Raw genomic sequence first — 14,636 nt, forward strand, 5'->3', positions numbered from 1 at the left:
GCATCATTTTATAATCCTACCAGTTGTGTGAAGAAGGTTCTAGCTTTTCTGCATCCTCGTCAACATTTATTATTGTCTGTCTCTTCAATTTTAGCTATCGTAGTAGGTGTGAAGTGATATTTCATTATGGTTTTGATTTGCAATTCCCTAATGACTAATAATGTTATGTATCTTTTCATGTGCTTATTGGCCTTTGTATATCTTCTTTGGAGAAATGTTTATTCAAGTCCTTTGCCCATTTTAACAAATGGTTGTCTTTTTTTGTTACTGAGTCATAAGAGTCCTTTAAATATTCTGGATCCTTATCAGATATATGATTTCCAAATATTTCCTCCCATTCTGTGGATTGCCTTTCAGTTTCTTGATAGTGTCCTTTGCAACACCAAAGTTTTTAACTTCAATGAAGTCCAATTTATCTATTTTTTCTTTTGTTGCTTATGTTTCTGAGAACGGAAAGCACAAATACCTATCGAGTATTTTTTAAAAATTAATTATTTATTTTTGGCTGCACTGGGTCTTCGTTGCTGCATGTGGGCTTTCTCTAGTTGTGGCGAGTGGGGGCTACTCTTCGTTGCAGTGCCCAAGCTTCTCAATGTGGTGGTTTTTCTTGTTGTGGAGCACAGGCTCTAGGTGTGCGGGCTTCAGTAGTTGTAGCCTGCGGGTTCAGTAGTTGTGGCTCACGGGCTTAGTTGCTCCACGGCATGTGGGATCTTCCCAGACCAGGGCTCGAACTCATGTCCCCTGCATTGGCAGGTGGATTCTTAACCACTGTGCCACCAGGGAAGTCCCATGGTGAAGCTCTTGCCCCTCTTTCCAGGCCAGTGCCTGGGCTACTCAGGGCAGAAGAGAGCAGACCCCTTGGTCCTTTGGGCCGTTGTGCAGTTGATTTGCTGTCGGGGCCAACTCAGCCATTAGGCCCAGGAGGCACAGTGCCAGGGCCTACAACAATACTTTTAGGGGCCCATGAAAAATAATAATAATTTTTTTTTTGGCTGTGCCATGGCCAAAATAAATTTTTTTTTTTTTCAGGATCTTGATTCCCTGACCAGGGATTGAACCTGCACCCACGGCATTGAAAGTGTAGAGTCCTAACCACCAGACCACCAGGGAATTCCCCCCAAATAATTTTTTTTTTTAATGGACGAAGGGGCTCGCAAAAATGCCCACAGCCATGAATCATGATATAGCCCTGTGTCCTGTCAGTGGAATGGAGGGGGTGCTCCAGCTGGGGAAGGAACAGCACTGACCCCTCCACAATGTCCCAACCTACTTCCCTTTTTCCCAGCTGCCCACCTTTGCAAGGGGCCAGACTGGGGCTATGAGGACAACACCTGGGTGGGCACTGAATTAGGGGCTCTGAGTCCCTCCCCTTGAGCTCATTAAGACGGCTGATTTGCCAGACCAGCAATTCAGGTGGGGCAACCTGGGGCCCAAAGCAGACCTACAACTATTGTTATTACTACTGTTGTTTATATTGTTACCACATTCCGTTCTTATTGTGCCCCGCTGGTTAAATGTGCTTTCAAATACTAGCTGTCATTTTCTCTTCATGACAAGCCTGTGAAATGGGTAGAGTGGGCATATTATTCCCATTTTATAAGTGTGGAAAGTGAACCTCAAAACACTGACACCGTTAAGCTGCAGAGAAGGGACTGGAAACCCAGGCTTCTGATCTGTGTGTTAGTACATGTACATTCTCCCGTTAGGTGACTTTTGAATCTGGCAATGGGGGATTAGTCCCACTCGTAAACTTGCCAAGGTTAATTAATCAGACCTCCCATCCCGGGCTGGTCACAGGTCACGGCTGGGGGAAATGGCCGATATCTTGTTTCCTATCAGTGTAGTCATGAAATAGATGGGAGGTCAGTTCTGCCCAGTGCCTGTAGCCCTCTGCCATGATTGCCGCCTGCCTCCCTCGCCCTTCCTCCCCCACCCACCCCAGCTTCTCAGAAAAACCACTTCCTGAGGTTTATTTCACCAGGCAGCTTTTTCAGGCGGTTAATGGATTGCTGTGATTTAGATTTGTGACATTCCTGTTTTGTGTTGTTTTTTCTCATAGCTTTTTTTTTTTTTTTTTTGCGGTACGTGGGCCTCTCACTGTTGTGGCCTCTCCCGTTGCGGAGCACAGGCTCCGGACGCGCAGGCTCAGCGGCCATGGCTCACGGGCCCAGCCGCTCCGCGGCGTGTGGGATCTTCCCAGACCGGGGCACGAACCCGTGTCCCCTGCATCGGCAGGCGGACTCTCAACCACTACGCCACCAGGGAAGCCCCTGTGTTGTTTTTTCTAATGCAAGCATATTTATTTATGTTACCTTTTATAAAAAGGGGAGAATGGTGGGATATAAGAGAACAGTATATCTATATATCATTAGGAGCAAAGGCGTAATATGGATCATGCCAGAGTTAGTTCCATAACCATATTAAAAACAGAATGTAACACTCTCCACCAAAAACCGGGATTCTGAAGCTCAGATATGTCATTTGTTAAATGAAAGGTGACGTCCCCGGTTTTTGAAGGCAGAAGCACCGCATGTAGAAAACACCCTGTCCTCCTTCCCTTCGGCTGAGAAGAGGGAGAAGAGAGCAGTACTGTGGTAGAAATAGGGCCCTGGGTGAGCTTGTTCTGCCTGGTGGGCATTCCTGGGGTCTTCATCCCTGGCAATGTAGGAGTCAGTTCCTTGTTTAGTTACCAAGAAGCTAAAATAGCTATGCGGAACCTTTTTTTCGTTTTTGTTTTCCCCCAATCAAGGAATCCACTAAGAACCAGAGGAAGGGAGGGGAATATATGTGGGGGCCACACACATAAAAAGCCACTTGATTTCCTATTTTTAAAAAGGTGAAATAGGAAAAAAAAATCCTTTTATACTTTTTTAACTTTTAATAAGACATTCTTATTTACAAATAAAGAATAAGGAGCATGATGATCTTTTCAAGGAATAAAATAAATGATGGACAATATATGCTTCAGTTCTTATCTCACAGCCAAGTCATAAGAGAGAAGGAAGAGATTTCCTTGAGAACTAGAAGGAGTGGTTCCCCTGGAAAGAGAGTGAGAGACAGACAGACAGACAAACCTGAGGAGAATAGCAAGGGAGGCTCTCCCATGAGGATCCACAAGTCCTGTGAAGGATCAGCCCCATGTTGACGTGACTCTGGGGCCTCAGCACAGGTGACCCTGCTGTACTGGCTGGGCTGGGCTGGGGTGGATACAGCAGCCATTTTAAGTGATTTCCAACACCCTGATACATTCACATGATTTAAAAACTAAAAAGGACACAAAGGTTTATAATGAAAAATATACTGAACACTATAAAACATTGGGGCTTCCCTGGTGGCTCAGTGGTTAAGAATCCGCCTGCCAATGCAGGGGACATGGGTTCGAGCACTGGTGGGGGAAGATTCCCACATTCCATGGAGCAACTAAGCCCGTGCGCCACAACTACTGAGCCTGTGCTCTAGAGCCCACGAGCCACAACTACTGAAGCCCACAGGTCTAGAGCCCATGCTCTGCAACAAGAGAAGCCACCACAATGAGAATCCTGCACACTGCAATGAAGAGCAGCCCCTGCTCACTGCATCTAGAGGAAGCCCGTGTGCAGCAACGAAGACCCAACACAGCCAAAATTAAATAAATAAAATAAATAAATTTATTTTAAAAAAACTATAAAACATTGCTGAGAGAAGGTAAAGAAGGCTTAAATAAATGGAGAGATATGCCATGTTCATGGGTCAGGTACTCAGTATTGTTAAGTCATCAGTTCTCCCCGAATTGATTTATAGATTCAATGAAATTCCAATCAAAATCTCAGAAGGCTTTTTTTGGTTGAAATTGAAAAGTTGATTTTTAAAATGATATAGAAGGGCAAAGGGTTTAGAGTAGTCCAAATAACTCTGAAAAGGAAGAAAAATGTTTGAGGACTACTAACACTATCTGACTTCAGGATATATTTTAAAGCTACAGAAATCAAAACTGTGTGGTATTGCATAAGGGTAAACAAATAGATCAATGGAACAGAATAGCAACTCCAGAATATATATATGTCCACATATATGGACAACTCATTTTCAACAAAAGTGCAAAGAGAATTCACTGGAGAAAAAAGATAGTCTTTTCAACAAATGATGCTAGAACAATTGGACATACACATGCAAAAAAAAAAAAAAAAAAGGAGAACTTTGATCCACACCTTGCATCATGTGCAAAAGTTAACTCAAAATAGATAATAGGGAGTTCCCTGGTGGCACAGTGGTTAAGAATCCGCCTGCCAATGCAGGGGACACAGGTTCGAGCCCTGGTCCAGGAGGATCCCACATGCCACAGAGCAACTAAGCTCGTGCACCACAACTACTGAGCCTGTGCTCTAGAGCCTGCAAACCACAACTACTGAACCCGCATGCCATAACTACTGAAGCTCACATGCCTACAGCCCGTGCTCCACAACAAGAAGCCACTGCAATGAGAAGCCCGTGCACCTCAACAGAGTAGCCCCCACTCACCACAACTAGAGAAAGCCCACATGCAGCAATGAAGATCCAACACAGCCAAAAATAAATAGATTAAATAAATAATTTTTTTTAATTAAAAAAATAGATAATAGATCGAAATGTCAAAACATTGGAGAAAATTTCTGAGACTTTGATAGGCAAAGATTTTTTAGATGTGACACCAAAAGAATGATGTATAAAAGGAAAAATTGATAAATTGGATTTGATTCTTTAAAATTTAAAGCTTCTGCTTATCAAAAGACACCATTAAGGAGATAAAAAGACATGCCACAAACTAGGAGAAATCTTTGCAAATTACATAATTGATAAAGGACTTATATTCAGAGTATATAAAGAATTCTAAAAGCACAACACTAAGAAAACAAGCAACCTAGCTAATAACTGAGCAGAAGATTTTAATAGACCCATTAAATGGCAAATAAGTACATAAAAATATGCTCAATGTCATTAGTCATTAGGTAAATGCAAATTAAAACCATAATAAGAAAGCACTATGCTCCCCACTAGAATGACTAAAATTGAGAAGATTGACCTGCCAAGTGTTGATGAGGATGTGGAGCAACTAGAACTCTCATACATTGCTGGTGGGATTGTAACATGGTGTAATCAGTTTGGTAAACAGTTTGGTAGATTCTTAAAATGCTAAACATGTACCTACCTTATGGCCCATGCATTCCACTCCTAGGTATTTATGCAAGAGAAATGAAAGTATGTGTCCAGACAAAGGCTTGTTCATAGCAGCTCTATCTGTATTAGTTCAAAACTGAAAACAACCCAAATGTCCATTAATAGGTGAATAAGCAAACCCGTATTTTCATGCAATGAAATGTTACTCAGTAGTAAAAAGGATGAAGTACTTATTATGCTGATTGAAAGAAGATAGACCAAAAAAACCAACAAAAAGTGCATACCGTATGAGTCCATTTAAATAGAATTCTAGAAATGCAAACTAACCCATAGTGACAGAAAGCAGATCATGTTTGCATAGGGGGTGGTGGGTGTGGGGAGAGGGATTCAGGGAAGAAAGGATTGCAAAGGTGAAACAATGTAACTCAGATTGGGATTTGAACCCACGGTCTGTTAACTGAGATTACACACCTGGTCTCAGGACTTAATGAAGCTCAGGTTCTTGATGTCTCATTGCAGAAAGAATTCAGCAAGAGACAAAATGATAAGCAAGAAGTGGATTTATTCAGAGAGAAACACAAAAGGTGAGAAAGGCACCAGGGTATGGGGTTTGTCGGTTTTTATAGGGGTGCGTAATTTCATAGGCTAATGAGTGGGAGGAGTATTCCAGCCATTTTGGGGAAGGAGAGGGGATTTCCAGGAATTGGGCTACCACCCACTTTTTGACCCTTATGGTCAGCCTTGGGACTGTCATGGGGCCTGTGGGTGTGTCATTTAGCTTGCTGATGTGTTACAGTGAGGTATACTGAAGCTCAAGGTCTAGTGGAAGTCGACTTGTCTGCTGTCTTGGACCTATTTGGTTCTGATCAGTTTATGTTGTGTCCTCAGGCTATGTCATTCTTTTAAAGGTTGTGCCCTGCCCACTTCCCTCCTGTTTCAGCGGGGCACAAGGAAACTATTGTGGGTGATGTATATATTCACTTTCTTAATTGTGGTGGTCATGTCACAGGGTACACACATGTCAAAACTCTTCTAATTGTAACTGTTATTTATTTAGGCCACACCCAGAGGCTTGTGGGATCTTAGTTCCCCAACGGCCGTGAAAGTGCAGAGTTCTAACCACTAGACCGCCAGGGAATTCCCAAATTGTAAATTTTAAATATGTGCAGTTGTTGTATGTCAGTTATACCTCGATAAAGCTGTTAAATTTTCCAATTTCTTAAAAATGTAAAAGGTAGTACAAAAATAAAAGATAAAAAGTCACATAACGTAAGAACTAAAAAGTACAGAAAGGTTTACAATGAAAAATTCCTAGTTGCCCAGTTTCCACCACCCACTACAGGTAACAAAATCTTTTGCATTGCTATCAACTTTACGTAAGTGAATGTTTATCTTTACTGACAATAGTCAATAGTAAGTAGCAATTCAAACAAAGATTTATGTACCCTTAGAGAGTCAGGTAATCCCTAGGAGAGCCTGCTGGTCAATGCCCAGTACTGTATTGAAAGAATACACTGTAATCCTTTTTGCCTATTTCTAAATTTCAGGTAACTTTTCTGAGAATTCCCTGGTGGTCCAGTGGTTAGGACTCTGAGCAGTCACTGCCGAGGGTGCGGGTTCAATCCCTGGCCAGGGAACTAAGATCCCACAAGCTGCACAGTATGGCCAAAAAAAAATTAAAATTAAAAAATAAATTTCAGGTAACTTTTCTTATGTTATCTATGTGTTCATTTCCTTTGTCCATTTTCCTTTTGTATTGTTGATCTTTTTCTTCTTGATTTCTGAGAGCTTTTTACATATCAGAGAGGTTAGCTCTTTGTCTATGATGTGAGTTGCAAATATTTTTTCCAGTTTATAGTTTTTCTCTTTTTTTTTTTTTATAGTTTTTCTCTTGATTGAACTTTTTTGGGGGGTGGGGGGGCAAAGCAGAACATTTATTCATGGAGTATACTTTATCAGTCTTTCATATTATGACTTCTGGATTTTAAGTCATAGTTAAACCAGCCTTTGCTCAAGATCATGAGGAATTCTTCTATGTTTTCTTCTAGAACTTTTATGTTTCATTTGTACCTTCAGATGGTTGAATCTGGAATTTATTCTGGTGCACAGTGTAAGTTGTGGGATATAATTTTTCCACTTTTCTTTTGAAACATTAACACATTTTTGAAATAAAGCTTTATTTTCTCCTGGTGTTCTAAAAGTACTAGCATTGTGGATGAAACAATGACTAATTTTTAGAAGTTTACTTTGGAACTTAGGGCCATGCAGTGGGACATTTATCAGTATGGCTTGAATGTCACTTTGAGAAGCAAAAGTTGCTTACTCTACAGTTTGTAAAAGTTACCTTTGAAACCAACATTTATTTTATTACTCAGGGCGTTTCCTTTTTTTTCCTGCCAAATCAAAATTTGGTAGCTGGTGGGGGTAATTTCCAGTAGGTTGCCAAAGGAGATAGTTTACAGTGGGGAATGGAAAATACAAAACAACAAAAGTAAAAAAAACACAATAGAGGGCTTCCCTGGTGGTGCAGTGGTTGAGAGTCCACCTGCCGATGCAGGGGACACGGGTCCGGGAAGATCCCACATGCCGCGGAGCGGCTCGGCCCGTGAGCCATGGCCGCTGAGCCTGCGCGTCCGGAGCCTGTGCTCCGCAACGGGAGAGGCCACAACGGTGAGAGGCCCGCGTACCGCAAAAAAAAAAAAAAAAACACAATAGAAAAAAATTCCTTTATGCATGCATTGCTCTCTAACAGCTCTTATCAAAACTTCCATTGAACTGTAGATCACAGAGAGGTATTGTTCTCTAGCTGGAAGCCACCACTTCTAGGTACTTGCCCTGAGGCAGAGAAGTCTTTGGTTTCTCTGGTCCCCGTTCAAATCTGACTCAGCTTTACCATGTGATGGTATTCAAGGGTAGCATTTCAGAAAGCAGCACCGTGACCCCAAGGCAATGATCATCTAATTCAGACAATACAGTTAACTTGTCCTCTTTCAGTCAGTCATCCATTTTGCTAATGTTTTTGGTCATCTACTAGGTACCAGGCACTGTCCCGCCGTCATGGAGCCAGCAGTCCACTTGGGGGAGGAGCAGCTATTATGGCACACGGTAGAAAGTGTCCGACAAAGGAAGACTAGGGAGGTGAGGGGGCCCAGAGGAAGGGCAGCTCAGTGTGGGGAAGACAGGGGACGATGCTAGAGGATTGATGCCTAAACTGAGTTATGATGAATGGGTAGGAATTCGCCAGAAAAGGAAAGGGGAAAGGGTACTCCAGACAGGGGAAGAGCATTGGCAAAGTCACAGACATGTGATGTGTTCTGGGAACTATAAATTCTAGCAACCAGAATGTAGGGGCAAGGAAAGAAGAGGTGAGAGACCAGGCTGGAGAGGTAAGTAAGGGCTGGATCGTGCAGGATTGGAAACTGACTTTCTCTGCAGGGCAATGGGGGGAGCCATTACAGGGTCTCCCTGACAAACCTGCAATTTTCTGAAAAAGTCAGCCCTCTCCATGCCTTTGTCAGGAAAGGCAGGAGGTCCAGGTTTAGGCTGTATGGAAAGAGCCCCCTTGGAGGGGCCAGAAGAAAAACAGAGATTTGCTGAGTGTCCAGGGAGAGAAGCCCTTTGCGGGGAGGTCAGAGAGAGGGAGGAACCCTCTCTCTGGCTGCCATGAGAAGGGGCCCCCAAATCCAGGCCAGACGCAAGGAGGGTCAGGAACGCTGAGGCAAATGTCACTTGTGGCTTTTTTTCCCTCTAAACAAACTAAACAAAGCAGCTGCGCCCGGTGGCCCCTCAGGAAGGCCAGTCATTTCCTGAGGAGATATGAGGCCGCCCAAGCATTGTTCCCGGTTTCCAGCATGGCCGCCATTACCTGACCAGCGCCACGGCCGGTCTGTCCGCGGTGCCTGGAGAAGCTCCCACATGGGTCTCTGCTTTTCACGGGGCAGGTTTCTCACCTCCGTCACGTGGGAAGTGGCTTCTGCCTCCGGAGCATGGCGCAAAAGCAGAACTAACTGCCCGAAACCTTCGCTCACTCTCAGGATGCAGCTGGGGTGGACCCAGGGGGGCACGATGTGGCTCCGCGTCCTGCTGACACTTCTGCTCTGTGAGTTTTCCTTCTCTTCCCACATCACTTAAACTTCACGAGAACTGAAGCTCGTGAAGTCAACATATTTCTCCTGTCTTTTCCAGGTTCAAGCCTTGAGGGTCAAGAAAACTGTAAGTTGTAAAATTCCTACCTGTGACTCTTAAAACTCATGTCAGATTGCTCGGGTTTAATGTTTGTAACAATTCAGAAACAGATTCAAATTGTCGGCTAAAGTTGATTCTGCATTTAAAGAAGGTTTTGGAACAAAACGCTTATTCTAAGCCAAGTTTTAATCAGCATGTTCTAGATGTAGCATACATTTCTAGATCCTGGTGAACTGCTGTTTGTTAGGATTGGGGGGGGTGATAAGAAAGTGATTCCATAATTTGTTTTTTGTTGTTCTACCATAAATTTCTTTTTTTCATATCCTACCCTACCCCTGATTGTTTATTCACAAACGAGATATAATCAGTTTGTTAAATCCATGAAGTCAGAACATAGTTTATTTAGTTATTTTTTTAAAATATTTGATTCATTTATTTTTGGCTGCGTTGGGTCTTAGTTGCGGCATGCAGGATCTTTCCTTGCGGTGCTGGGGCTTCTTTCTAGTTGTGGCATGCGGGCTTAGTTGAGGATCTTAGTTCCCCAACCAGGGATCAAACCCGTGTCCCTTGCACTGGAAGGCGGATTCTTAACCATTGGACCACCAGGGAAGTCCCGAAGTCAGAACATAGTTTAAATTGTTGTTGTGACTTTTTTTTCTCCTAAATGATCTAAAACAGATTAGATATCATTTCCCATCTACCCATGAGGCTACGATGGTATCTGCAATATTTTGTGCTTGGGCATGGGAAGTGGGGCTTCTGCCTGTCTTTGAAATCTGGTCTGTCATCCACTTTAGAGCTAATTTTGAATCATTAAGATGAGCAGGTTTGGAGACTTCCCTGGTGGTCCAGTGGTTAGGACTCCATGCTTCCACTGTAGCGGGCACAGGTTCGATCCCTGGTCGGGGAACTAAGATCCCACGTGCTGCACGGCAGTGCAACACACACACAGAAACACATGCCCACACACACAAATAGATAAGCAGGTTTTGTTTTGCTTCATCTGGACCGTGTGAACGAGGGGACTGGGCTGGGTCTGGGGGCTGAATAGAGGGAGAGCCCACAGAACAGGATCCCCTTGTCAGAGGTCACTTCATTCCACGCAGAGTCGGGGTGACTGGGTTGCAGACAGTTGTACAGCTATTTGGAGATGAGGTGTGTGGGTGACACTGGTTTATTGAGCCAAGGCTTGGAGCGGTAGCTCTGCGCAGAGAGGGCTCGTGCTGGCTACTTAGCAAAGCCAGTCTGGCGGGTCTCCTGTGTGTGTGTCCATGTGCTTCGATGGGTGTTTGATTCCCATGGCAACCCATGGAGGCAGGATGTCCATTATCTTCATAATCAACCTAATTGACTGATGATATCTCTGCACCTCAGAGAAACAACCAACTTGTCCAAAAAGAGCCGGATAGCAGGACATCAGCACCAGAACCTCCCCTTCCCAAAACCTGATTGTCCGGAGCCTGGAGCCATAGGCCTGACTCAAATCTTTAAAGCCACTGTTACTCTGTCTCTCTGAGCCTTTTTCCCAATCTGTAAAATGAGGGTGATGCATCAGTATGAGATGAGATTAGATAAAAAGAGGTGACGTGCCAGCCCAGCATGCGGTGATTAGTAAATAATGGTTTCCTATGGTCCTAGCTCACCCACCATCATGGCTCCTGCACCTCCCTCGCTCTGTCCACTCCAGCCCTTGTGCCCTTGCTCTAGCCCAGACCACACCCTGCCAACACGTGTGCCTCTGGGCTTCTGCTTCTCTTGCTCCAATCTCTCTCCCATCTTTGTCCTCACCTCAGGGGGAAGTAAATCGCTCCCTGCCCAGGTTTCCTAGAGAAAGGTCTTCGTACCTTCGGGGGAGACCTCAGAGCCGCAGGACCCAGAGCCGGGAGGCTCTCCTACTCCCTCCTCAGGCTTCTGCCCTGTTTTATACAAGGTGCCTGTGCAAGGTCACCACTGGGTGCTGGCAGAGTTGGGGCTGGGACCCAGGTCTCACATTCCTCAGGCCACCCAGGACCACGTTGCACGTGCACGACCTGCCAGCCTGCTCCATGTGGCCTACTCCATGGTTGAGGTGCTTGGTCCGCCCTGGCCCTTCCTCTCCTTTTACTTCGGGCCCCCGCCCAGCCCCAGCCGGCCAGTCTCAGGAGATGACCTCAGCTCCCTCTTCACCTAGAACACAGTGCTGTCTGGAGGGAACTCCCTCCACTTCCCGCCCTGCCCCGGCTTCAGGCTTATCTTCCTCCCCACCCGTCCTCCTGACTTCCCTCCTGGCTTCAGAAGCCGTGTCTATCCCGTGGTGGGGCAGGGCCTGCCTGTCCACCTGGGCTCCAAGCCCATCCCTGGCATCACCCTCCTCCCCCAGGCTCTCACGCTGTCTTTATTCAGCCTCCACCCCACTTTTAGTATCTATTCTTTCCTTTCAGTCTACAAACATGATTGGTAGCTCTTGGTTTTTTAGGAAAAAGAAAAATCACAAACAATCCCCCTGCCCCCCCAGACCCCCCCGTTTATCTTGTGCCCCACTATCTATCCACTCCCTTCCTCAGTCAAACTTCTCCAATGCCTGGTTTCTGATCACCGTCTCTGCTTCCTCACCTCTCAGGCGCCCCTACCTAGCAGGTCTGGCCTTGGCCCCCACGCCTCCCTGCCACTAGAACCCTCTCATAGATGCCATTATCATGTCCAGCCCTTAGCCTTTGGGACCCCGGTGTTAGCACAGAGCCTCTTTCTTTGGCCTCGTAGACCTTCTTCCCTGGTGTTCTCCCACCTTTCTGACAAACCCTCCTTTTTTCCCCCGGGAGACTTGGACTTTCCCAGGATCTCATCCTCTCTGAAGCTCAACCCCCCCGCTCTGTACACCTCCACATGCCCACCCTCTAGTCCACTCCAGCTCTGGCCACTCCCGTGACCATCAAGCTTCCCACGGGGCCAGTGGTTGACATCTCCTCCTAGTGGTCCCCCGGGCCCCTCAAACCAGCTGCGCCACCGAGACTTTGGCTCCGCCCTTACCTTTCTCTGGCTTTGTCACCTAATCCAGGAACCTTATCTTCCACTCTTTGCCTCAACCCCCCTAGCCAGTCAAACAAGTAAAATACATATTACAAATGTTATTATTAATGACATTTAGTACGTTCATAATGTTGTGCAAACATCACCTCTGTCTAGTTCCAGAACATTTTCTTCGTCCCCAAAAACAAGTCCGTTTGCACACACTAAACATGTCTCAAGTCCACCCCTGCCCCTCAGCACCACTGCATCTGCCTGAGCAGAGGCTGCACCAGCTTTCACCTGAACCATCGTCCAGGTTGGTACAGGCCTCCAGTCTCTCCTCCAGCCCACAGTGATCTTTCTAAAGCTCCAGTGTCATCCTGTTACCGCCTCCCCGGCAAAACCCTCAGGACAGGGCACAGCTTGTCAGCATAGTGGGCAAGGCTCTCTGTTCTGCCCCCTCCTACCTGGCCCCCTGGACCCTCCAGCCTCACACTCTGTCTCCTGTAACCACCAGCGCCCAGAATGCATTGATTTCTCATGCCTCTGTGCCCTGGTACATGCTGTTCTCCCGCCCCGAGCACCCCACCACCCTTTCCTGTCCTGGTCCAAGGCTCAGTTCAGGGGTCACTTCCTTCAGGCTTCCCTTGGCCTCTCCTGGGCAACCCTTCCTCCTGGTGCTTACATGATTGTACTCCAGCTATCTGGGTCCCCACCAGCCTGCACAGTCTAGGACAGCGGGGATGCTTTCTTATTCACCTTGTAATCCCAGCACCTGACACAGGTGCTCAAGAAATGTCTCGCTGAAAGGGACTCGAACTGAACTTGGAGGTGCTTGAGATTCAGATGAGCTGGGTCAGCACACTCCATTCTGAGCACCGCAGTTCATCAGAGCCTCCATGCCTCATGGCTTCCTGGATTTTCCTGACAATGATGGGGGGCCCCTTCTTCTCCACCCACTGCCCCGTTTCTTTCTGAGTCATTTCCAGGTTGAGGGCTGAGTGGCTGGCTGAGTCATGATGCCTCATCTTCCCTGGAGCATCAGCATCTGCTGACCCGTAGCCTGAGGTAGAGGGAAGCAGGTCCCTTTGTTTTAGGATCTGGGGATTTGGCGCTGTGGTCGCTAGGTGCCTTACCTGTGCTGTGGTGACTTTGTTACTTGGATCGTCTCCATCAGCCCCTCGTCTCTCCAGGTTGAAAAGATCTGGCCCCTTCAGGCTATTCTACAACCCCGTCCTTCCATTACAGTTCTGAACGTTTTGTGTCCTGTCTCCAAAGAAACGCATCAGAGGTGGTTCACGGGCCCCCTGACACCCATCTGTGAACCTGCGGGAGGCCCGGGTTGTAGCAATCACTCTATCGTGTAAATAATGAGACCTACACACAGGTCTCATTACTGGCTGTGCCTGGAAAGTTTATTCACAAAGAGGATAATATTTTCCATATTATCTTAATAATCAGGTAGAGATTTTTTTTTGAATTTTTGAATATTTTATTTATTTTTTTATACAGCAGGTTCTTATTAGTTATCCATTTTATACATATTAGTGTATACGTGTCAATCCCAATCTCCCAGTTTATCACACCACCACCAGCCCCCCCCCCCCCCCCCGCCATTTTCCCCCCCTGGTGTTCATACGTTTGTTCTCTACATCAGTCAGGTAGAGATATTTGAAGGTTGGGTGGTGTGTTTGTTATCTATTGCTCCTTAACAAATTATCCCCAAACTTAGTGGCTTAAGATAACAGTTTATTATCTCACAGTTTCTGAGGGTCAGGAATCTGGGAGTGGCTTAGTTTGGTGTTTCTGACTCAGGGTTTGTCAGCAGATTGCAGATAAAATGTTGGTCAGGGTTACAGTTATCTGAGGGCTTGTCTGATGCTGGGGAATCTGCTTTTAAGCCCACTCACGAGGCCGTTCCTCACCCTGTGGGCCTCTCCATAGGGGTGCTCATGACATGGCAGCTGGCTTTGCCCAGAGTGAATGATCCCAGAAAAGGAAAGAGTGACCAAGATGAAAGTTGCAATGTTTTTTATAAACTAATCTCAAAAGTCACCTACTGGCACTTCTGCTGTATTGTTGGTCATAAGACCAACCCTGGTCTGATGTGGGAAGGGACCATATGTGGGTGTGATAACCGAAGGCAAGGCTCACAGGGGCCCGTCTTGAAGGCTTGATACCAGAAGGGTGGTGGTCGTGGTGATAAAATCTAGGCTGCTGTTCCGTTGCATCAAGTCAATGAGCTGGGATCCGTATCTTTTTTTTTTTTTTAATATTTATTTATTTTTGGCTGTGTTGGGTCTTTGTTTCTGTGCGAGGGCTTTCCTCTAGTT

At 45.8% G+C, this 14,636-nt stretch overlaps 1 protein-coding gene across 1 annotated transcript in view; it reads left to right on the forward strand.

Annotated features, from left to right (window-relative positions):
* The first annotated feature begins 8,968 nt into the window (after positions 1–8,968).
* Positions 8,969–14,636, forward strand: part of PECAM1 (platelet and endothelial cell adhesion molecule 1) — a 55,180-nt gene continuing 49,512 nt past the window's right edge. The window contains exons 1-2 of the mRNA XM_082678394.1: positions 8,969–9,232; positions 9,319–9,345. Coding sequence (XP_082534520.1) covers positions 9,049–9,232; positions 9,319–9,345 — 211 coding nt within the window. The 5' untranslated portion in view covers positions 8,969–9,048. The remainder of the gene's footprint in view (positions 9,233–9,318; positions 9,346–14,636) is intronic.

Source organism: Grampus griseus (assembly GCF_964374135.1).
Source record: "Grampus griseus genome assembly, chromosome: 20".
NCBI classification, from domain to species: Eukaryota; Metazoa; Chordata; class Mammalia; order Artiodactyla; family Delphinidae; genus Grampus; species Grampus griseus.